The sequence below is a fragment of the Triturus cristatus genome, chromosome 11 (genome assembly GCF_964204655.1).
Source record: "Triturus cristatus chromosome 11, aTriCri1.1, whole genome shotgun sequence".
In the NCBI taxonomy this organism is placed as follows: Eukaryota; Metazoa; Chordata; class Amphibia; order Caudata; family Salamandridae; genus Triturus; species Triturus cristatus.
The window spans coordinates 144,024,650-144,047,879 of record NC_140594.1 but is presented as its reverse complement, the minus strand read 5'-3'; the positions used below and the strand labels follow the sequence as shown (position 1 = coordinate 144,047,879).

Here is a 23,230-nt window from a genome sequence, read left to right as displayed (position 1 = left end):
ACCACAGAGGCCAACCAGCCCACAGTAGGAACACCCCCCAGCCAACCAGAGAAGGGGAGAACACAGACACACAAGCCATCCGAGGCAAGAAGAAAACAACAGTGAGGAGGCCACCCAAAGAGAATGGCCAAGAGTTACCAGGCCAGCAAGCCAGAACCGGGCAACAGGAGCCAAACCCAGGCACAGAGAACCCACGCCAGCCGAACCCAGGCCCCGGAAAGAAAAGAAACACCCAGGGGACAAGAGGGCCAGAGAAACACGAAGCCCCAACCAAAAACAACCAAAGTCGTTCCCCAAGGAAAAAAAAAAGGGCCGAGAAGCCCACCAAGGGCAGGACCAAACCAGAAGAGAAGGAAAGCAAACGACCCGACCCCAGAGAGACCAGAGGACAAACCCCCCGAAACCTCAAAAAAGAGCAGCAGGCCTCAAGAGAAAAGGGCCAGCAGCAGCCGACAGGCCACCAGCACCCAGCCCAGAAGGCGAGACAGAGCCTACGGACAGGGAAAGAGGGAAAACCAAGGCACCGGGGAAGGAAGAACAAACCCCGGAAGCCAACCCACCAGGCCCCGAGAGACGAGGAAACAAGGCACCAAGGGAACCAGCACCTCCAGGACACCCGAGCAGCAACAACCGGCAAGGGCCACCAACCAGGACAAAGAGACCTGGAAAAACAAAGGGGAACTGGAGGAACCACAGGAACCCCAGAACACAGCTGCAGCAAAACACCCCAACCCCAAACCGGAGGAAACCAGAGCAGGAAGCAACAGCCTGAAGAAGGCACACCCCGAACACCAGAGAAGGAGTGCAACCGGACAGCCAAACGAGCCAGAGAACCCAAGACCATAGCAAGGGAACCCTAAGGGAGCCAACGTCAACCACAGACAAGCCAAACCAGAGACAGGCTAGGCAGAGACGACCCCAAACAGCCCAAGCAGAAGGCAGGGGCAAAAACACAGAGGCCAGCGAGACCAAGGGCCAAGAATCCCCAGAGGACCTGAAGGAGAGGGACAGGCCCAAACAGCACAGCATGGAACCCCAACCCACCAGGGGAGAGGAAACACAAAAACAACTCGACCACAGAAGAAACAGAAGCCAGGGAGGAACACACAAGCAAACCAAACCCCACAGCCCGGCACGACCCAAGGCAGGGCACGCGCAAAAACGGCAACCGAGGACACAGCCGGGAAGCGAAAGCCGAAGCCAAGCAACCTGCACGACCAGAAGGACCCGAAGGCCCAACCCAAAACCGGGGGAAGGCCAAAGAAGGGAAGGCCGCAGCAGAGCACAGGCCAGAGAGCAAACAGCCCCGGCGTCGCCCAAACGAAACCCAAGAGGAGGCAAGCAGGGAAACAGGAGAGGTGACAGACCCAAACAGGCACAGCCAGAACCAAGGCAGCAACGTCAGGAACACACCACACCCACAAGGACCGGAACCCGATAGCAGAGGGACCAGCCACCCCACAGGCAGAAAAGACACCCGCAAAGAAGCGCCAGGCCACCCAACAAACCTCCAACACAGCCCCAACAAGCAGGCCAGGACTGCAGCAAGAGTGCAAACAGGCAACCCTGAGCAGGTCGTACCAAACAGAAACCAGCAGACCAGCCAAGAACAGGAGCCAACAGGGAGGAAGGCCGAAGGCAACAGGCAACCACAAGAAGGTACTGCCGAAAACCAAGCAGAAGCAACCGCAAGCCTGCAGACCAGGAGCGACCGAAACATGGCCCCCAGAACAACATGAGGACAGGGAAAAGCCGAGGCACAACTGTGGCAAAAAGAACCACCAGAAAGGGCAGGGACAACACCCCCCCCTCCTCAGCAAACCAAACCGGAGAACAACACCGCAGGCCAGAAGAGACCCAGCAGATGCCAACAGTACCCGGGGAATCCATCCAGGCAACAAACAACGGCCACCCAGCAGCACCACTGATACCAGACGAGACCAGAAGAAGCAGGGAGGAAAGGCCGAAGGAAGAAGCACAGCCAACAGCCAAGAGGCCAAACACAAGACACCCCAGGGGAAGCCAAAACCCACTGAGGCACCTGAGCAGACGAGGCGCCCAGAACACCACGCAGCAGTGAGGATCGACCAGGGGAACCCAAGCAGACCGGCAAGGGAGACAGACCCCGAAAGGAGGCTAGACCAGCACCACAGAGCCCGCCAAGCACATCCAGAAACCCAAGCGGGCGACCCCACCCAGGAGAGAAGCCATCCCCAGGGAGGAAAGGCCACAGGCAAAAACCCCGGAGGCCAGGACCGCAACAACCAGGCCCAGGACACAGCCAAGGTGCTCCAGCACCAAGCCCGAATGTCAGGGCTAGCAGACAACCAGGGCAAAAAGCAGCACAAACATGCGTGACAGGAAGAACCACGCAGAAGTGCAGGCAAAGGCAACACGGAAAGGGACCATGAGAGGCAGAACAGCAGCGGGAAGACAGAGACAACAACCTGGCACCGCAGCCACAGGCACATCCTCCAGGAGAAGCAACGGGCAGAGACCCACAGAGGCACCAGAGCTCAGAGCACCACCCCAGAGAAACAGGGAAGGCCCAGGCCAGGGTCGAGAAATCCTCAAAGAAAAGGACCTCAGCATACAGGAGGAGAGACAGCCACAAACAAGCACCTCCCCCTCCCCTCGCAAACCCGTAACAGGGAAAAGCAGAGCACCCATCGGAATACGGAAGGTCACAGCACCCGCAATCCCGGAGAGGAGGCCGGGACACCACCAGGAACAAGGCCCCCACCCCAACAAACAGCCCAAGGTAGCCACGAAGGCAACGCCAGAGCCGAGAAGAAAGAGCATAGAACCAATGGTTTGCCATCGGCACAATGGTGGTAGAACACATGACTCGAGTAAAGTCCAACAACATGCCCCAGCCCAGCCAGGATGAGCCTGCCAAACGTGAGGAAAAGGCAGCAGCCCAAGGAACAGGAAGCAAAAGACACCGCTTGTCCACAGCATCACCGACAGACTCCCCGCCACCAAAAAGGCAGGAGAAGCAAAGCATGCCACACAGAAAGTAACGGAGAGCAGCACACCACCCGGGAGACCGAGCGAAGATCAGGAAAACCAAATCGGTAACTCTGGCATTTCGCGCGGAAAACGGATCCCTCCAGACCATAACCTATGGCAGACATTAAGCACACAACCGAGTGACATGGTCCACAGGCGTGAGCACAAGCCTCAAGGTTGCATCCCTGTGTGCTACAAGAGCATGCACATACAGCAGGGATCCCACAATACACAACACACCACACAGCAAATGCATTACATAAACATGGGAGATCAAATTATGTGCCCAGAATCACACAACCCCGAAGCAAGCGCACTTTCCGGGACAAAAAACACGGGACTCCCGGCCCCAAGTCCGGCAGCACCATGAAGTACAACACCAAATGGAGCCGCCGGAAACACTGCGTCCCACAAGCCGTACAGAAGGCAGTATTAAGCCACCAACCAACAAGAACATTGCGCAGGAAATGCGACTCAGTCCCTCACAGTAAGGGTGACAGCATAATAACTGCGAGAAAGGGTAGTGTGGAGGGTAGAAGCGGGGATGCAGCTTAGTGGAAGTGCCCATGCCGCGCATGCATGAGGCCCCGGGTACAATCCCCGGCATCTCCAGGAGACTCCGTCGCCCATCCTGGCTCTCTCCAGAAGCCTAACCTGCCAACGTGTAGGAGGGAAAACCGTCAAGACCCAATGCCGCACAGTTGCTGCATTGCATGTACGAGGACCAATCCCCGGCAGCACCAAACTTTTGCCATGCGCATCACGTATGGAGGCAGAAAGCAAGGCAGGCATCATGATCAAGGAGAGATCCGACATACAACAGAGAACAAGCAGAGTTTCGAAAAAAACACAAAACACCGCTACGCGGGACTCACCCGGAGTGGGGGCCGGAACACCAACAAGAACAAGGCCCCCACTCCAACATCCAGCTCCGAAAATCCAAAGGGACATCAAGCGCAGCACGTCTTCCACCCGGCCAGGCCACAGAAAGACGCGCTCAGCAACCCGGAAGCAACCGGGACCACAAGCCGCAAAGGGCCGGAAACCAGGATTTCCCAGCAAGCCCGGCAGGCCTGGAGGTAGACCAACACAAAAACCCCATGCCCGCGAAGCCAGGCAGTCGGGCGGGGGGAGGAGAGAAGAAGCGCACGCCACCCCAGCCCAGCAGGAGCAGGAGCAGCACCAGCATCCAAGACCATTCTGTCGATAGACAGAAAAAAGAACAGGCAGAATGCTGGGTAAGTACCCCTTATATACTCCCGGTGGGAGGGGCGGGGTTAGTGTCCCAGCATTCTTCTGATGCTTTTTTTCTGTCGGGAGATGGTTATCTCCACATAGTAATGAATGGGACGAGGACATAAGGGACCTGGGGTAATGCTCCTGTAGGCCTACGTCTCACATTTTCAAATACTTTTGTAAATCACCTCCAAAGTGTAAAAATATCTTAAAGTTGTGGCACACAATTAAGGGTTTTTAAAGTTGTTGGTGACTTATAACAAGGATGGCACATTTATATGTTGGAATGGGAAGGGTGTGAATTACGAAAAGTCTCTACCCCAGTAGATATGCTCCTGCACTGAAAAATCAAAAAGTTGTACTTTTGGCTGAATATCTGTGGCTTCTACTGTAGCGAACTAGAAGCAAACATTGCTGAATTAATATGCAGCTTAAATGTATGAAAAGTCCTGTGAAGGTGTAGTTTAAGAATCACTCAAGCAAAGGTCTTATCAATGACCTTGGTATCTGCTGCTCTGAGCTAAAACTGACTGTGCCTCAGAGACCAACCGAAGTGGAGTGCTATTTAAAGTGCAGGCGCTTAATATGGCTGAAGAAAACCAGGATATGTTTGGAAATAAATGTACCGACCACAAATATGTCGATTTTTAATCAAAGGTAAACATTCATAATTTACCTTGTTTGTGTAAAAAAGGATCAAAATGGCAGAGTTTGCAAGCTGCCAGGCGGAATTATGAACATAAGTGCAACGTACACAACGAACCTATACACACCTGGTTTCCTGAGAATTTAGATTCCAGACGTTCGCGTGTGGATTAAGGTGGCTTCAATCATGCAGTTTATTAAACTAGGCTGGTACCTAGCACATACATCTATCTACATATGTGCCCTTCTAGCACGAAATCTAGAGAATGGCAATTACGAAGCCATTTTATGGATCTACGGCCTCTGCACTTGCCACCACACATCTGACCATGGCTAGGCGTGGCCTAACTTAGCATCGGTGTATACTGTGGAATTCTTTTTTCAAACCAAAATTTTAAAAAACACACAGTATTGCACTGCACAGTGCAGTGCACTGAATGTAAATGTCAATGCACAATGTAATGGCAATACTATAGGTTTGTTTTGACATGTACAATTAGTAGACTACAACCGACGGCGTGCCCTACAAACTTCACTCATAAATGTGTCCAATTTGGTCCTGTGCGCATCCTACAAACCACATTTGAATATTGATACTTATTTTGTAAATTAATCATGTAACGTATCATATGATTAGGAACTAATCAATTTTCTAATGAATATCTTATACATCAGTATCTGAGCCTTGTAGACATCTGGCCTTTTCATTTAATTCTAACGTTGGTTGGGACGAGATGCACAAACAAAATGAAATGATCAGTGTAAATTGTTTTCTTACATTTTATTTATTTTGCATATTTTGAATAGTTTTCTGTACCTCAAAGCAAAAATTTAAATATGTTCTCATTCATACCTCATTTTAAATGCTTAACATATTGTCGCCAAATGTATTTTTCACCAAGCAATTGCTTTTTTAAAGCAAAGCCAAGTAAGGCAAGGCTGCAATACATAGCGCTGTGCAAACTGTTTGGTTAAATGTTAAAAAGATATCAGCACACTTTGAGGTACACGTCGCAGTAGTCTTTTTTTTCTGTATTCTTTGAAGGAAGTGTTCATTTCTGCCCAAAGGAAAGCTGCTGTAAGCAGCAGCTTACAGAGAATGGAGACAAGACCACTGATACCTTAAAATGCTAAAAGATTATACATATTGCTTTAATATTACATACATTGATACTTCCTTTATATTAATATAGATGTACAGAGCTATGGTGCAAGCTGCGACCAGTGCTTTTGTCGATATGTGTAGGTACTAGATGTAGCTGTATTACAAGCAGGTAAAGAGATTCACTTGTGTTTGACCCCAGCATTTAGAATTTGAGTGAGTAATTTAAAAGCTACTGTGTCCCTAAAGGGGGACAGGAATCTATTCATAAAACATCTGCAAATGGTGGCATGCATGGGAGGAAACAAGACGCAGAGTATATCAGAGTCTATCTTGGATCGAGCGCATAAAACTCAACATACCATGGATTCAAAATGATGACCTAGTTTATAAGGGTGCATTTTAAACAGTTCGGTCAGTCCCCGAGTGCTTCCTGACAACTTTGCCTCCGTTTACTTGATCAACTGCTAGTGTTTCAACCTCAGGGTGGCCCTGGGATGGTGCAACATGGTGGATTCTGTGGGCCACACCAATGTGCGCCTTCTGGTGCTTTTCTCTCGCAGGACTGTGCGGGCCAGCTGAACTGCGCTCAGAAGCAATGGGAGGGATAACTAATGGCCTTTCTTTTATTAGGTGTGCCTCTGTTGATTCTCTGGCTAATAAAAATGGAGTAGGATCTGGCATTGCATCCAAAGGCTCGCGTAAAAGTATTCTGCGGCCATCGGAGCCGAGTCTATATACCTCTGCAATCTCCGAGTTCAGTGGTGTTGAAAGGCTCTTTTTCATTCTGCGCCTTGGAGTTTCGGGTTTTTCTTTGGGCGGAGCTGGCTTATAGCTGGGCAGTACTGGTGTGTCCGATGGTGTACCATCTGATGTGCCGCTGGAACTCATTAGTTTTTTCTTGGTGGCATGAAGTTGAGATGTCAAATATGCAATAGTACTCGCTCTCTGTTCTAGTTCACTCGACAGCATGTTGAGTTTATGGCTTTTTATTTTAAGTTCCTCCAAATACTTTTTCTCCCTTTCCTTGATTGTGTTTTCAAGGACCAATATCATTGCATTTTTCTGTTCGAGTTCCTGCAGCAGCTCGTTGTTTTCAGTCTCCTTGTTTCGTAGCTGATCTTCAAGCTCTTCACATTTTCTTTTCAGCTCTTCGCTTCTTAAATAACCACTCCCTAAAACGACAAACAAATTGCATAAAAACACTACACAAACGGCCATTGACGGCTACAGATGATCCACTAGTTGGCATATCTGACCACCTAAATCTTGTGTATGAAATCCGGAAATAACCAATTAGTTTTCCAAACTTTCCAGTCAGAAGGAGATGCTATTAGGAAAATGTAAGAGTAATATTGGAGCTTGAGTAACATGAACAATAGAGTTAGACATTCAGTATTGGGATATTTTAAGGATAAGAGGACTTAGTCCAGAAGTGATATCGGTTCTGGCCAATTAAACAAAGTGATAGTTATAATTTATCATCAACAGTAAAACAGCCACCCTTCCAGAGTGAGGCCTAGTCTACACTAGCAACTTTTACTTTAATCCACTTCATACCCACTGAATTTAAGATTAATTTGGTTAGTCAGCAAAGAAATAATTACTTCGTAATCAGATAAAAAAAAATGCTTGTGCTTATTTAATATAATACATTTTTACTATTAGGATTACTTTTAGTCACCAAATCATATTTTAATTTGGTTATTGAAAAATAAATATTAAATCCATTACAAGATAAAAAAAAATATTGTTATTTGTTTGAAGAGGTATTAATTAGCACTCTTCTATCACAATCAAGAGGATCTTGAAATTCAATTTGTTTCAAAATTCCTAATTTTATCCCAGTGTGATTAACAGATATCAACCCATTAGTATCAATGCTAACGTTTTTGCCCCAGTAGCCCAGGAAATGTCACTCAATATTGTTAGATCCACAGTTAGAAGAGTCTTTAAAAGTGTTGCGTGTTTCCATTATCATAGCGAACACCACAACATTACTTACTTCGCACACTTCAGTGATCAAATATTGTTACATGTGCTCAGTCCAAGAAGTAGCAAGCAACACAGCACTAGTTTAAAACAGACATTTTACTACAAGACTATGCTATCTTTTCTTGCTTTAATCTCAATAGCAGGCAAGATAATAAAAATAAGAGTACAGTTCCCATGAGTCGATAGGAAAAAATCCACAAAATGAAGTCATAAAGGAAGAACCAATAAGCAGTCCTTCACCCCAATAATAATATTTTTAACTGTGAGGAACAAGCCCTTTTTTTTGCTGCTCGCAGTCAAGTAAGTATTGATCATACATATTGATTTATATATATATATTTATATATTTTGTATTCATTATCGTTGTATTTTCTGTGGTTATTTACCCATAAATCCTTTGTTACTGTTTTTCATCAGCATATTTGGGTTTTGGAGCGCTCTCCTCTAACGGGCGCTCTAACAGTTGCTATCACACTCAAGCACAATTCCAGGCAACGCATCTCTCCGAGTTATGAGGCGAGACGCGCTGCTTCATGAAGGCCGGCGGGAAGCTCCGCTCTCAGTGCGTAGGCTGCATCTGCTCAGAGCGGTTGTTCTTCCTTCTCGGAGAGATCCAATCCATCCTCCTGTTTTGGCCGACCCTTCGGGCAGAGTCTAGCGGAAGTATCCGCCCCTAACCAATCTTTTCCTCAAGGGGCATGTTATACTGACTGCGTGACTTGCCCCTAGCCTCAGTTTAATAGAAATAAAAAGAGGCATTTAGTTTAGCATATTTCTGGTGCATCTGGGCAACAAATTCTACCTTTTAAATTAGAAAACTTGGTAAAACTGTTAGCCTTCCCATCTATATTAAATATATTAGTTAATAATTTAAGTGGTAATATTTTTTCAATTATTATTATACTTTTAATACAGATGTCTAAAGTCACTTCTAATTACAGCAATGAGGAGGAAGCTCAGGTCTTCCATGATAATTTGAATTATTTTATTCAGGGTTCGGTGCAACCAGCTGATCAGAGATGTCAATCAATTTAGAAGCTGCTATTACAAAAATAATATTTTTTTCAGTTCAAAAAAGGAAAGTAACAATCATTTTCTTCAGTTCAATCTATCTTAAATATTAAGACTTCTTCCTAAATTTCCTGCCCCCCCCTGTGAGGATTCTAATAATGTGGATAAGGTTTCTCTTCAATTAAATATTACCCATTTAAGGAATACCGATGATGCTATGGATCCAGATGGTCAAGCTAATGTGGACTACTAAGACCCAGACCATGTTTGGCAGGGGCCGCCTGAGAAAAGGCGAAGAAAAATTCAGATTGAAATGGGCAAATCCTCTCACATAACAGACTTGACAGTATTAGATTGTATGGGGGAACCAATGTTTGATCCAATGCTAAACCACCAAACCAATTGCACTGAGTGGTTCCCTTCTGATCATGTGGCGGTGTATGTCTCTCTCCATTTGAGACATCCTTTGGACAAAAGTACTAGAAACAAATGATTTTCAGAATGTCGCCTTCCTAATCTTCCAAATAACATTGCTGCTACTCCAGATGTAGACTGTCACCCTAACATGCTTTTTTACTTCCCAAATTTGTAAGGACCCTAAAAAAGGGGGGGGGGGCTTGTCAGCCTGCCAGACAGGGTCCTTGACTTAACCTGCCAATTAATTAGAATATAGGATTTAGCTGAGGAGGCTAGATTGGAAGGCTCACACATTGATCCGGAAACCCTTACTAATTGGGCTCAAAGAGCAATTCGCATATTGGGTAATGCAAACCCTGTCATATCATGAGAGGCTTAAGAGCCAAGAAGCCAACAGATTACTTTTTGGAGAGACTTATCATTATCAAAGAAATTAGTAAATATGTGGCAACTTTTGCTACAATTGAAAAAGTTCAATTCTCTTTCAAGAACATTTTTGGCAGGGCCAGTAAAGTAATGAGTTGCTTTACCGGCCGCTATGTCTCCAACTGAGGCAATCTCTACAGAGGCTCCTACAGAGTCACTCAAGATTACAAACCCTATTTCTACCCTCCAAGAGGAAGAGGCTTCAGGGGCAGGGGTTTCCGTCGAAGTGGAACCCAGAAATCAGGTACGAAATTTCAATTCTGGCTCTCATTTCATGAAGGCTGGTTAGCATTTTAATAAACTGCAGACCCCTGGGTCCTAAAAATGGTTCAAGGTTACTGTATAGATCTTTAGCAAGCCCCTCTTCGAATCTTGCCTCTACTTGAAAGTTTTCCCAAAATCAAAAGAAGAATCGTCCCACGATAAATCTAAAAACATTCAACAATTTTCTAGTTTACAATTATTTTAAGATGGAGACCTTCTTTTATCTCAGAAATACCTTGTTGGAGGGTGACTGAATGGCCTGTTAGACCTTTAAGATGCTTATTTAACTTCTCCTGTTCATCCGTTTTACAGAGAATGTCTTCATTTCTGATGGGCAGATATTATCTATCAATTCACAGCACTTCTTTTCTGTCTCTCTTCAGTAACATTGTGTTTTACGAAGATAATGATCTGATAATAAAGATGTGGTGGCTCATCTGAGAGCTCAAAGAATAAGGCTAATGGTTTATTTAGACAATTTCCTTGTTATGGCTCAGCACAAAGATCTCCTATTATGTCATTTGAAGACATGCCTCCACTTAACTACACTCTCTAGATTTTCTTGTGAACATGAAAATAATATTTTCTTGTTCCCTTAACTCAAACAGAGTTCTTGGGTTTCCTCATAGACACAAAAACCTCCTCTTTACTTCTTCCTCAACAAAAGGTCAAACAAATCAAAAACGAAATTCAACAAGTACTCATTCTTTCAATCATATCTCTTCGGTCTCTTGCAAGGATTGTAGGTCTTCTAGCCTCTTACATCCAATCACATTTTCTGGGTCCTTTGCATTACAGGGCTCTACAGAGACTAAAAATTTGACATCTTCGCAAGGGCCTTCTTTATTCAGATGTAAATGCTTATTCCAAAACGTTGTGGGTTTGCTTTATGAGAAGCACATCCATTCATAGTAATTTTCGGAATTAATCAGAACATACATTTCTTGTGGGTGCTCCCATGGTGTCACACTACCCAGCCACCGGGGTGTATTTACAATAAAACTGAAAAAGTCTAGAACAATATACAATCAAAATACACCAAAGCACACCAGATCATTGTAACTATTATCCAAAAGCATAGGAGAATCAATCTGTGAGTAAAAATGATTTTTTTCTTCACAGTATATTTTATCCATGCGAATATATAGGGTGAAGTGTCAACCCAACTGTCAATAATGTTATCCTCTTGGAAGGCGCATATCTCTCCTATCCAAGAGATGCCTCAAAAAACCTCCTTGTTCTTTATTTCAGACCTTGATAAGTCCTCTCTCTGTCAAGCTGTATTCTCTGCTTATCGTAACCGGCAACAACGCGTTGACACCACACCCTATATATTCGCATGGATAAAATAACTACGGAAGTTAGCTTATCAAATCAACGCATACGATAAATCGGAAACGATTATTTCTTCTTGAGCCTTGAGAAAGCCCTGGGGGGGGGCTAAATGTACGTCGGCAGCTGCTGTTCTCCATTCCTTAAGAAATGAAATAAAGTAAACAGAAGGACCTGATTCAAGAGTCTTTTTAGAATTCAACTTAAAGGACATTGAAAACATATATTGAGAAAAAAAAATTTTTACTCACAGATTGATTCTCCTATGCTTTTGGATAATAGTTACAACGATCTGGTGTGCTTTGGTTTATTCAGATGTAATTCAGTTAGACCAGGAGTCAAGAGCACAACTCCAATGGTGCCTGAACCATGTAAATGCCTGCAACAGGAGAGCAATTTTTCTATGGCCCCAGATCTGGTCTTAAAATTCAATGCAAAGTCAGACAAGTTGGGGTGCAAGATTTTGCAATCTCTCGACTGCGGGCGCATGGTCAGAGAAGGAGTCCTGACTGCACATAAATTGCTTAGAGATGCTTGCAGGCTCCCTTGCAATTCAGACATTTTCAAACAACAAAATCAGTTGTTCAATCTTTCTGCAGTGAATAATATCAATCATCAAGGAGCAACGAAATCAAAACCTTTAGCGAATCTGGCAAAAAGTTTTGGGGACTTCTATCTACAAAAAAAACCTGTCAGTTCAAGCAGACTATTTTCAGGAAAAACAGAATACTATAGCAGATTGGTGCTCCACACACTTCAAAGACACCAGCAACTGCCGTATGCACCCTTCAGTAATCAAAAGCCTTTCTTCGAAATTTGACACCATGTAAATCGACTTGCTCACATCCCATTTGAATACCTATCTTAACAACTTCAACAGCTGGAGACCAGAGTCTCAAGCCCTAGCAACAGACGCCCTTTTTCAAGACTGGTACCTTCACCTAAACTATGCCTTTCCTCTTTTCATTATGATAGCCCGGGTTTTAGCCCAAGACTGCCCACAGCAAGCTTCGTTGGTACTAGTAACACCCTTTTGGCAAGCTCAGCCTTAGTCCCCTCTCTTTTGGAGTCTCTCGATTTCCCAATTCTCATCCCAACTTTCCCAGTCTCCTTCTCAACCCAGAGGGGCCAAACTCATGACATGATTTTCAACCATACCTTACTCTGGTGGCCTGGAGTATTTCTGGACAGCCTTGAGAACCCCAGGAATTTTAGAAGAAGCTGCTTAATCCATCTACTCCTCTTAGGCACCAAGAACAACAAAAGTTTACAAATACGCATTGCTGTCTAGGAGTAGCTGGTGTATGGACAGGAATTAAGATCCCTTTTCAGCTAATGTGACTTTTAATTTTTTGCTTCTTTGGCTTCCCAAGGAAGGCATACACAACAGTAAATACTTATAGATCTGTCATTTCTGCTAGAACATATATGGGTGTTTGGAAAACCTGTCGGTAAGAACCCTTTGATTTGTCGTTTTTTTGAAGGGAATACGATTTTCTAAACCTCCTATTCCAAACTATAATCAAATGTGGCATGTTAAACTTTCTTGGCAAGATAATGATGTCCTATCTTTAAAGTACTTCTCTGAATTACTGATGTTAGAGCTTTAGACCTATCTTTAGTAAACTATACTCCTCCTAGTATTTCTTTCAAAATCCACCGATTTTCAAGACTGCTGAGCTAATTCTTCAAGATGTGTTCAAACCATCAGTACTTCATGATTTGGAATACCCTACATCTTCACAACCTTCTAAACAGTTGGATACCTTTTCAGTTACTATATTTATTTCGCTAAGGACCTTTTTGCTCTTTTGCTGGCTATTTCTATTGTTCTTGTTATTATACCTATGTTCTGTTATCCTTGACCCGCTCTCGCAAGAAGAGAGGGCTTGTTGCTCGCAGTTAAGACTATTATTGGACTAAAGGATTACCTATTAGGTCTTCCTTTATGATTTCATTTTGTGGTTTTTTTCCCCCTGTGGATTAGTGGGAAATGTAGTCTTATTGTTATTAACTTGGCTGCTATTGAGATTAAAGCAAGAAAAGATAGCATAATACCCGTGTCTTTAATAAAATCTTGACTTTCCTTCACCAAAGCTAGGAAAATTTGTATTCTACTCCAGATTCCAAACCTGCGCGTCATCTAAGTTTTTTTTTTGGCAGAATTGAGAAGAGACTTTTTGCTGCCATACTCTAGGTTTGTCATCTATGGAGGGGAATTCCTTGATTATAGTCACAGTCTTTCCATGAACTGCTTATTTTGTAGTTCTTGTTCCCCCTCTTCTTTTTTCCTTCAAAGCTGCACCAATGTGCACCAGATTAAAATCTGGGGTTTAAGGCATATTTTCTTAATTGCCTCCAATTTGCAGTGATGATGCTCACAAAGCTTGTGACATTAATTTCTCCAAATGCTACTTGTTACATCCTGCTCTCTCTGTAATGAAACTCTGAAACTGCTTGAAGGTCCCTGAATAGAAGAAGAAGTCAAAGCAGCCACTAGGCTTCATATTGAAAGACAGAAATAATAAGTATGGCACTCCACACTAGGATTTAGGGCAAGAATAAGTGATCAGAAGGGGAAGCTTTAATTTTTGGAGTCTTTGGCAGGCAGTTTTAACAAAGAGACTCTGGTTCCAGATGAAAGTAATCAGCAGTTTCTGTGGGTGTCAATGAACTGCAATGGACAACAAATATGTTGTCTGCCGTATGAGACAACATTTATTTATTTTTTAAACTTATAAAGCGCGCAGCTACCCCCAACGGGGGTGTCCCGGTGCTACGGACAGTGGGCAGTAGTGAGTATCTCAGCGTGGCTAAGGGTTGGAAAACAGCCAGGATTTTAAATTGCGTCGAAACAGGCATTCAGATTCAATCATACGAAGAGATAATGGCATGATGTTCCATGATTTAGCAGTAATAACTGCAAAGGCTCTGCCCCCCATTCTGGAGCGACGAAATAGGGGAGAGTGTAGGAGGCATAGATGATTTGATCTAAGTGATCGGCTGGACTGGGCAAGCTTGAGTCTGGCTCTGAGATATGCAGGCCCTTGACCCTTTATCGCTCTAAATGTCAGGACCAGGAATTTGAACTGTATGCGGCTTGTCACAGGCAACCAGTGTCGTTTTTTTAGGTGAGGAGAAATTGAGTGACGATAAGGGATATTACGTATCAACCTTGCCGCCGCATTCTGTACAATCTGCAGACGTTTAAATAAATAGGCCAGTGCTCCCACATACAGACTGTTTGCATAGTCCAGGTGTGATGTTATAAGAGCATGAATGATGGTCCTACGGGTGTCCATGGGCAGAAAAGGGAGAATTTTACGAATCATGCGAAGCTTACCAAAGCACGCAGAGGTGACCTTATTTATTTGAGCCTTGCAAGTCAATTTGTTGTCCAATTGAAAACCAACATTCCTAGCTGAGTTCATCGGTAAAGGGGGGGGGGTTCAACTAAGGAGGCCAACAAAGTAAAGGTAGAGGTGGATTTTTTTGATTAAAAAACAACACCTCGGTTTTATACGAATTGAGCCTGAGAGTGTTGAGTGCCATCCAGGACGAGATGTTGCTCAGGCAGCGTCTAAAGTTGGAAAAGCTAGCGTCAGAGTGATCTCTAAATGAAAGCACAAGTTGAGTGTCGTCAGCGTAAGAGATCACTCTGACCCCACATGATTCAACCACCCTAGCCAGCGGTGATAGATATACATTAAAAAACAGTGGGCTCAGGGCAGAGCCCTGAGGGACACCGCAACTTAGTGTTTTTTTCTCTGAGACAAAAGGTTGGAGGTGGACCTGTTGAGTACGACCACTTAGAAAGGATCTAATCCAGGCCAGACGGATACCCTGAATCCCGAGACTATATAGTCTTTCTATCAATATGGCATGGGAGACCGTATCGAAAGCCGCGGACAGGTCGAGGAGCACAAGCATAGCCGCCTCGCCTGCGTCCACGTATTTGCGAATAGTCTCAGTCACCTCCAGGAGTGCAGTCTCGGTACTGTAACCGGACCTAAATGCGGATTGCGAATCATGGAGAAGTTGTCCTATACAAAGGAATTTGTTCAGGAGAGATGAGATTTCTTTTAACACATGCATTGTTCTTTCAGGATTAGGCCAAATTCATTAATAGGGTCAACAAGGCCTTGACTACATCTACTTTCTGCTGCTCCATTAAATCATTGGCATTGACTTCCTGCTCTCATGGTGTTGAGAATCTTCAGCACCAGTTTTTCCTAAGATGACACATTATAGGAAGGTGGAGTATTATGTGGTGTTGCTAGTTAGGCTTCACCATGCAATACGCTCACAAACCCCAAAGAAGGTCCTTGGATTCACAGTAATAAATCCTTGGCTCTGTCCTGGTAGAGTGGCAAAGAGCAGTCAGGCTTTACTAGAGGAACATACGTTAAGCATTTCAAAGTAACAGCATGGACAATAAGTAATTGACACGACTCAAAAGAAATCGCACACTAATTTATCAAAATAAAACAGATTTTATTTTAATTTAGACACCAAAACGAACTGAATCAGATACATATAACCGGAGTTATGGATTTTAGAAGCATTATAAGATCAGTGCAAAATAATACAGTGAAACTTTATCACTGCAGTCAATGGTAAAAACCACTAGTGACAATCGGTCACTTGCAGGTCGAGTTGCGTGGAACCCATGGAGGGTAAAAGTGATGTGGGTCCCAGGACCCAGGTAATGTGGGTCCCAGGACCAAGCCACCACAGGCAGTTTAATTTTACCTTGCCTGTGAAGCCTGGGTGCAGAGTTGTTCTGGCTGTCCCTGGAGCTGAACGGGAGCCGCAGGAAAGCTGCTTTTACCGCTTACACACTGCTACAGAGGAACAGTGTGAAAAATATCAACAACAGGGCCACAGCTGATGCCCGGTGAAAGTTGTATGGAGTTCCCTCTAGATGCAGTGTCGAGTGAAGGGGTCAGTTGGCGGACTGGCGACCAACAAGCCTTGGCAGCGGTAAGCATAGCAGATGGTTACTTTGATATCTGGAGGTCCTGGAGAACAGAGTAGTTGCCTGAAACTACATGGAGGACAGGACTACAGTTCCCACAATGCACTAGACCATCTGGATTTGGTCAGTCACTCAGAGGGTCTGAGGGCCAGAGATTTTTCGGATCTGGAGCGTTGTTTAACTTCATTTTGCAGAGGACAAGTACCACTAGTCCAGGGGAGTCTGAGGTTGTGGGTGCAAGTGGCCAATGGGCTTCTAGCCACAACGTCTAGTCCGCCCCTGAAGTGACCACTTCTGAGGGTGTAGGTCACCTTTTCTAGCCAGAACCCACTATTCTACTACTTTTAAACATGGCTGAAGTCTTCCTCGGCTGTAAAGACCAGGAAGCCCACCCTCGAGGTGTTGCTAGCCTTCTGGAGGTGTACGACTCCTGACTACCTACATTCCCGTCTTTCCAGGTACAAATGTGCCTGGGCGCCCAGGGCGAGGGGGGCGGCCTGTTTCCACCTTTAGGAAGCAGCCTGGCTGCATACCTCAGATGGTGCACCCTTTGAAGCTCACCGCCTTGATGTGCCACTTCACTAGCCAGCCTGTCAGGGAGGGAGGTATAACCTTCCCATCCAAGCCATTTTTTCGGAGTCCTGGGAGAGTTCATACCTCCAGGCAGGGGGTCAGAATCATGTCTTGGTTGCGGCAAGCGTGGGCTGCCAGCCAGTGCACAGAAAAGGCTGGGCAAACCAGGCCGGCAACTTCTAAGGTAGCCACCTGGGTGCATACCACATCATCTTTGACACAAGAGTTGTGTCAGGGGTGATGAGGCACGCTGTTTGTTACCAAATTTGAGATATTTAGGTGGTACCATAATGGAGCTATTCAGCAAAGGAATGGGGAGGTAGAGGTGAGAAAAACAGGGGACTCAGCCTCCCTTTACGTATTGTAGAAACCAAAGAGACCCCATCCATACGATTGGACTATCTTTTCACTCTTTATGTTCAGTAGAAAACAGACAATTTTCTTAAAATATCCCTCACCCACCAGGGTTTCCCCTTGGTGGCATGCTTCATCATTGGGTTCTTCTCGTTGGAGCCGCAGGCAGGCTATCTCCACAGGCGAGGGAGTAGCTTTTCAGAAAGTTTGATTATAAGCGTGCCTTCCTCCGTCTGAGCTCATAAGGCCAAGGGTTGGCTAACAACATATCTAAAAGAAACTTTACCAATTGGGTATTGTATGTTTTTGTTAATTGGTAAAACCACTGTATACTCCAATTAGAGTGCATACACGATAGGAGTGGTATCAGGGAGCATCCCTTGGTCCTGAAGAATAGCCTTGGGGTAGATCTTGAAACATGTAGACCGATGAAATCCATGTACATAACTGCATGTTTTTCAATTTCTTTCCCCAGTTTTTAATAATTTTTTTTTATTTTTTAAACCGTTTTTATTGCAGAATCACAGGATTATCACTGTACATACATTACGGGTCTGCGCCTCAATCACCTGTGCCAGATCTTTGTTAGGCCAGGAGGCCTTCATACACAGCTTATTAGCCCACATCCTGGAGGCCGGGCAGCGTCAACAGGTGGGTCAGCGTCCCCAATCGACCTCAGCGGCTAGTGTCGTTGGCTTACTCATAGGACGTCTACCTTCCGCTTTGAATCTTTTCTCCCCCCCTCACCCCCCCACCCAACAAAAACCCGTCCCCTAATCCTAACCCCGAGCGCTCTTCCCCAGTTTTTAATCATACCAGCTAGAGGTAAGAATAAATAGTTTTTTCCTACTAAGCTAGGTATTTTTAACTTTTTCACTTTATAAGACCCTCCCACTCTTATATCTCTCAGTAGTTCGTAGCAAATGATCAAAGTGCTCCCACATATTCGTCGATCGTCGCACGCCCCGTTCCACAGCGGTACGGGAAGAATCCAATGATGAAGCATGCCACCAAGGGGAAACCCTGGTGGGGGAGGCTTATGTTAAGAAAATTGTCTGTCTTCTACTGAACATAAAGAGTGGAAAGATAGTCCAATCGTACGGATGGGCTCTCTTTGGTTTCTACAATAATGGAGCTGCCAACCTTGGGTATGTATGGACGCCAGCTTGGGGTATCCCAGAGACCGTCTATCACTTATAGTGTCCTTTAATGGTGAAGACCACTAGGGCCAAATATGCTTGCACTTACATGCTCATACCTTTAATATGTTGCACAATACCTCCTCGCCTTTAGGAGGCCTTCCTTAGGGGTCACTGGCATATATTAAAATAGTACATTGACTTTTCCACACATGATGAGGGCACGAGTTTGAGCAGTTCGCACTGCTCCTGCAGGCCGAAATGGCAGGCCTTCTTTCAGAAGTTTACTTGGGGCACTCAGGGTGGCACAAACAGTGCTTCAGGCCCAGGTGACCCCTTCAACACCCAAGCCCTGGGTACCACTGGTACCATATACTAGGTACTTATAAGATAAGAGGGTTAAAGTCCTTTGCCAATTGGGGATACCGATTCACATTTAACAGTTTTGGGGAAAGAGAATGGCACTGGGGCCTGGTGAGCAGGCTCCAGTGCACTGTCAGAGTGGAGAACCAGCATCTAGTGGTCCAACTAGGTGAAAAAGTGTGGGGCATCTGCAAAAAGGGCTTGGTTTCTGTGAAAAGTGACACAAGGCCACGTAAGAGGATATACTTCATTGCACTGTGTACCAAGTATTCTTTTTCAAATTTACACTCCTTTTCAGATTCCCTCATGCCTGCATCTCAGCTCTTTTTTTTTTTTTTAAACCTTTTGATTGAATTGTTCAGGTTCAGACTGAGCATACATCTTACATCATCATTTGCAATTGTTTATCTTATAGAACATCACATTGCCAGAATAAAGTACAGTTAAGTTGGATGAGTGTCTGGGCGTGTTTAAGAGTGGTCCGGGTCTTATAGTAAACTATTTGGTCCTTGATCTTCATTAGTGTATCTCTGCTGTTGTTGTGGCTCAGCCGCAAGTGTCTATTTCAATAAACCAACTGAGGGTGTAACTTGGGGAATGGGGTTAGGGGTTGGGGTTTTCAGGGCTTATGGCACAAGGTTGTTTTCGCTGGCCTGAGTATCACCAGGTACATCTCTCCCACTGAGGCGCGCGTGGAACTCAAGTAGGGGTGGGAGGGTAGGGCCCACTTGGGCGGCTGTTTGAGAGGTGTGGGAAGCGGTAGGGCTGGTCACCATCTGAGTGGCTGCCGGGGATTCCGTGGGGGTCATTGGTGCCTGTTTGAAACCGTGAAGGAGCATCGTCCACTTCATGGATATAGGGTTATGCCGCGTTCCGCATGCCTCCTCTAGTCTGATTACGTCTTCTTCTGCGGCTCCCCATTTCATGCCTGCCCCCCTCCATGCTGCTTCTTCTGCGGCTCCCCATTTTATGCCTGCCCCCCTCCATGCTTCTATCGGAGGACCTGTAGGTGAGCGCCAATATAATGTGATGCTTTGTTTCGCGAGGAGCAGGGCCAGTACTGCAAATCGGGTCTCTAGATATCCCCCAGGGCGCTAGCCTCCCATGTGTCGAGGCCCGTCAGGCTTGTGATTGTCTGTATCATGGTGTGTACTTCTGACCAGTAGGTCTGCAATCTGGGAAAAGTCCATAGCATATGCACAAAAGTGGCATTGGGTAGGTGGCAGCGTGGACATTCAAACTGTGTTGCGGGATAAAATCGTTTGAGCCGTGCTGGTGTAAGATACGCTCAATGTAGTATGTTGAACTGTATATTTTTGAAAAGCTGGTTGCGCAAAACTTTCCTATGGTGCTCTAGGGCTGTGAGCCATTCATTATCGTGCAGCGCCTGACTGAATACCTCCTCTCATTTTGATCGGAGCCGCGTTAGCGGTGTGTTTGTGAGGTCTATGATGGATCTATAGATCAATGTGATAAGGTGGCATCCTGCGCCCATGTTCAGTATCGCGTGCCGTGTGCGGTGCATTTTTGGTTCTCCGTTCGTCAAGTCCCGTCTTTTCCTACAGTCGGATATGAGCTGTCTGTAAAGGTGGAACTGACCAGCATGGAGCCCGCTTCCTTCGGTCATGCTTTCGAAGGAGGTCAGCTGTCCTTCTGTGAAGAGCGATTTCCACCTCTGTGAGCACGTATTCTTCCCAGGTTTGCAAGAACCTGGATGTATAATGATCGCGCCCCTTGGGGAAGCCAGCCAGTGGCAGTAGCTGAGAGTATAGCGGTGTAGCGCAAGAGAGACGAGGGAGTCTTTGCATGCAGGATCTGGCCACCTTCACCTGAATGGGATGGGTTGGATTCGGTTTGGTACCCGGGAGGAGGATTCGATGAATCGCTGGGATCGTTAGAAGCCCTGATTGTGTATCTGTTTCCTCCAGGTGTCACCCGGCCGTCCAGCATGAAAGCCATTGCAGCCGTGCTGCGAGAAAGTAGGCTTCAAAGGAAGGGGCGCCCAGACTGCCTCGGTCCCGTGGGAGTTGCAGTGTCGCTAGAGCCACTCTTCGGCATCCTCTCCCCCATATCAGCGATATGAGTAAGGAATTCAACTCTCGGAAGAACGCTTCTGGAGGGATCACTGGAACATGGAGACGGGTACCACCACCATCCTTGATAGGGATACCTATATATGGGGGTTAGGGGTCTCATGCGCCAGAAGTTAACCTGGGTTTTAATGCGTCTCAGGGCTCTGCAGTGGTTGCCCTCAAGGAGATCGCGATGGGTGTGGTATAGCCTAATTCCCAGGTATCTTGGAGCGTCCCCATCGAAGTCCGCAACCCAAGAAGCCCGGGAAACAAACCTAGACTACAACACTACCATGTCAGACAAGCTTGAGAGGGTTCTAGTGGACATTGAGCACTCATGCCTCACCATGGAGGAGCGATTTGGCACCCTAGCCACGGATCTCAACCTGTTGCAGGATGACCACCGGATACTAGCAGACAGTGAAAAAGCCTTATCCACACTGCAACCCCAAAGCACAGCAGGACTCCATGAAAGATTTGCAACCCCGAGTAGCGATATTAGAAGGAGAAATAGATGCCCTGGAAAGGCACTCCAGGCAAAGCAACCTGTGCATTTTAAATCTGCCAGAGGTAGTGGAAGGGAAAGTTCCCATCAAATATGCAAAAACCTGGCTCTGATCCTTCACACCCCATGAGGAACTCGCCACTTTCTTCTTGGTCGGGAGGCATGACGTCCACCCCTGGGCTCACTCCCACGACCCCTGCTAGTAAAGCTCCTCCATTTTCGAGACAGAGATGCCATACTCTGAGCTGACAGACAGAACAGCCCTGTTATAGTGGAGGACAATCAGCGAAAAAGTTACAAAGTTCCTCATGTACAATAAGGAAGAGATAAGGAAGGAGGTGGATGTCGGGACTCAACCATCCGCTAGTTACCAGGAGGTAACCAAGGGAAGACCAGGGGAATTCCCTTGGTGGAACTAGAGCTCTCACACACCCAGCAAGCTAGGTCTCATGCTTCATCATATGAGCAATGCCCCTCGTCAAGTCGGCGCTGCAATCCTTGACGGGCTCCCGAAATCGGGGCACTTTATCGGGGATCTTTTGTTCCTGCAGATAGGTGCATGGGGGTGAGGGGCCTAGTGTGTGTAGATGTAGCAGAGAGTGAAGTAAAAAGGGTCAGTTAGTCCTAATTGGTACTTTATTCAGAAGGTAAACTACCCTATTAAAATGGTGTAGAGTGGCTAAGTACTAGAGGTAATGTGTCTAGACATATAGCTCTACTCTAGGAGATCAACATGTTTCATGCCGTGTATGTCAGGAGGATCTGGGCAATTGTTCAGGATCAGAAACACTATCTACACTACGTGGTGGAGTGAAATCTACATACCACGTCCTTAGGTCTGTGACCTGTTGAAACAAAAGCAAAATAATAAAACAATCTCTTCTTACTGTTCATAATGTATAATTCAATAGTGTTATAAAAATCACCGTGCTAGGAATAGCTCAAATCGAATTCTATATAGTGAGGTACCTCAGAGAGCCGTGTGCAAGTGGAGGAAGGGGGGGGGTTGGGGTGTTGTGGTGGTTAGTGAGGGGAGTTTTGTAAAAACAGCTAATTAGCTGGCAATAATCTATGGAGAACACAAGGACAGACTCACCTAGTAATGTTACTAGAAATGCTAGCAACAGTTCTGGCGGCTATTAAAAGGACACCGATTGGGTCCTGTAAAACATGAAGAGGTGCCAAAAATACAATGAATTAACATGAATTACGGTCACGCTAACTGGTTGAAAGTTCCTCAGATGATGGTAGATGAGACGTAAGCGTATCATTAGAATACTGGGAGAAAACTCCAGCCATTGCAAAACATGGCCCACTCAAACGCGAGAGCCTACCGGACCCGGAGCCCAGGCGAGGGGTGTGTCTGCCAAGGCACACGGTAACGGATAAGGTCGGTGAGGGGGGGCTTGAATTGCATGGGAGGCATCACTCACCAGCAGGCGAGTGCTGCTTAACGGGCTGCGACTAATCAAGGAATCATGTACTCACCAGCGTGAATTCACGCTATGCCGGAAGACCTACCCAAACCGCCAGGAACCGGGGCGGTGATGATTGGAGGCCAAAGCGGAAAGATATACTCTATGGGAGAGTCAATTACGGCGGTACGTGATGTGTGTAACGGAACGCCGTGACGTCCATGGTTGCTAGGCAATGTCACGTGGTGTATCGTGACGTCGTGACGTCTCTAGTTGCTAGACTACGTGGTGTAAACAGATACATAGGTGTTGCTACGAAGCCATAACAGAAAGGAATACTCATTGGGCGAGTCGAATCAGTCGTTACGTGGGGGGAGTGTCATAGCGCTAT

General features: G+C 45.8%; 1 protein-coding gene across 4 annotated transcripts in view; it reads right to left on the bottom strand.

Annotated features, from left to right (window-relative positions):
• Positions 1 to 5,677: 5,677 nt before the first annotated feature.
• Positions 5,678 to 23,230, bottom strand: part of CCDC92 (coiled-coil domain containing 92) — a 372,010-nt gene continuing 354,457 nt past the window's right edge. For all 4 annotated transcript variants that reach the window (XM_085633890.1, XM_085633894.1, XM_085633892.1 and 1 more), the window contains exon 4: positions 5,678 to 7,170. In XM_085633890.1, coding sequence (XP_085490016.1) covers positions 6,398 to 7,170 — 773 coding nt within the window. In that variant the 3' untranslated portion in view covers positions 5,678 to 6,397. The remainder of the gene's footprint in view (positions 7,171 to 23,230) is intronic.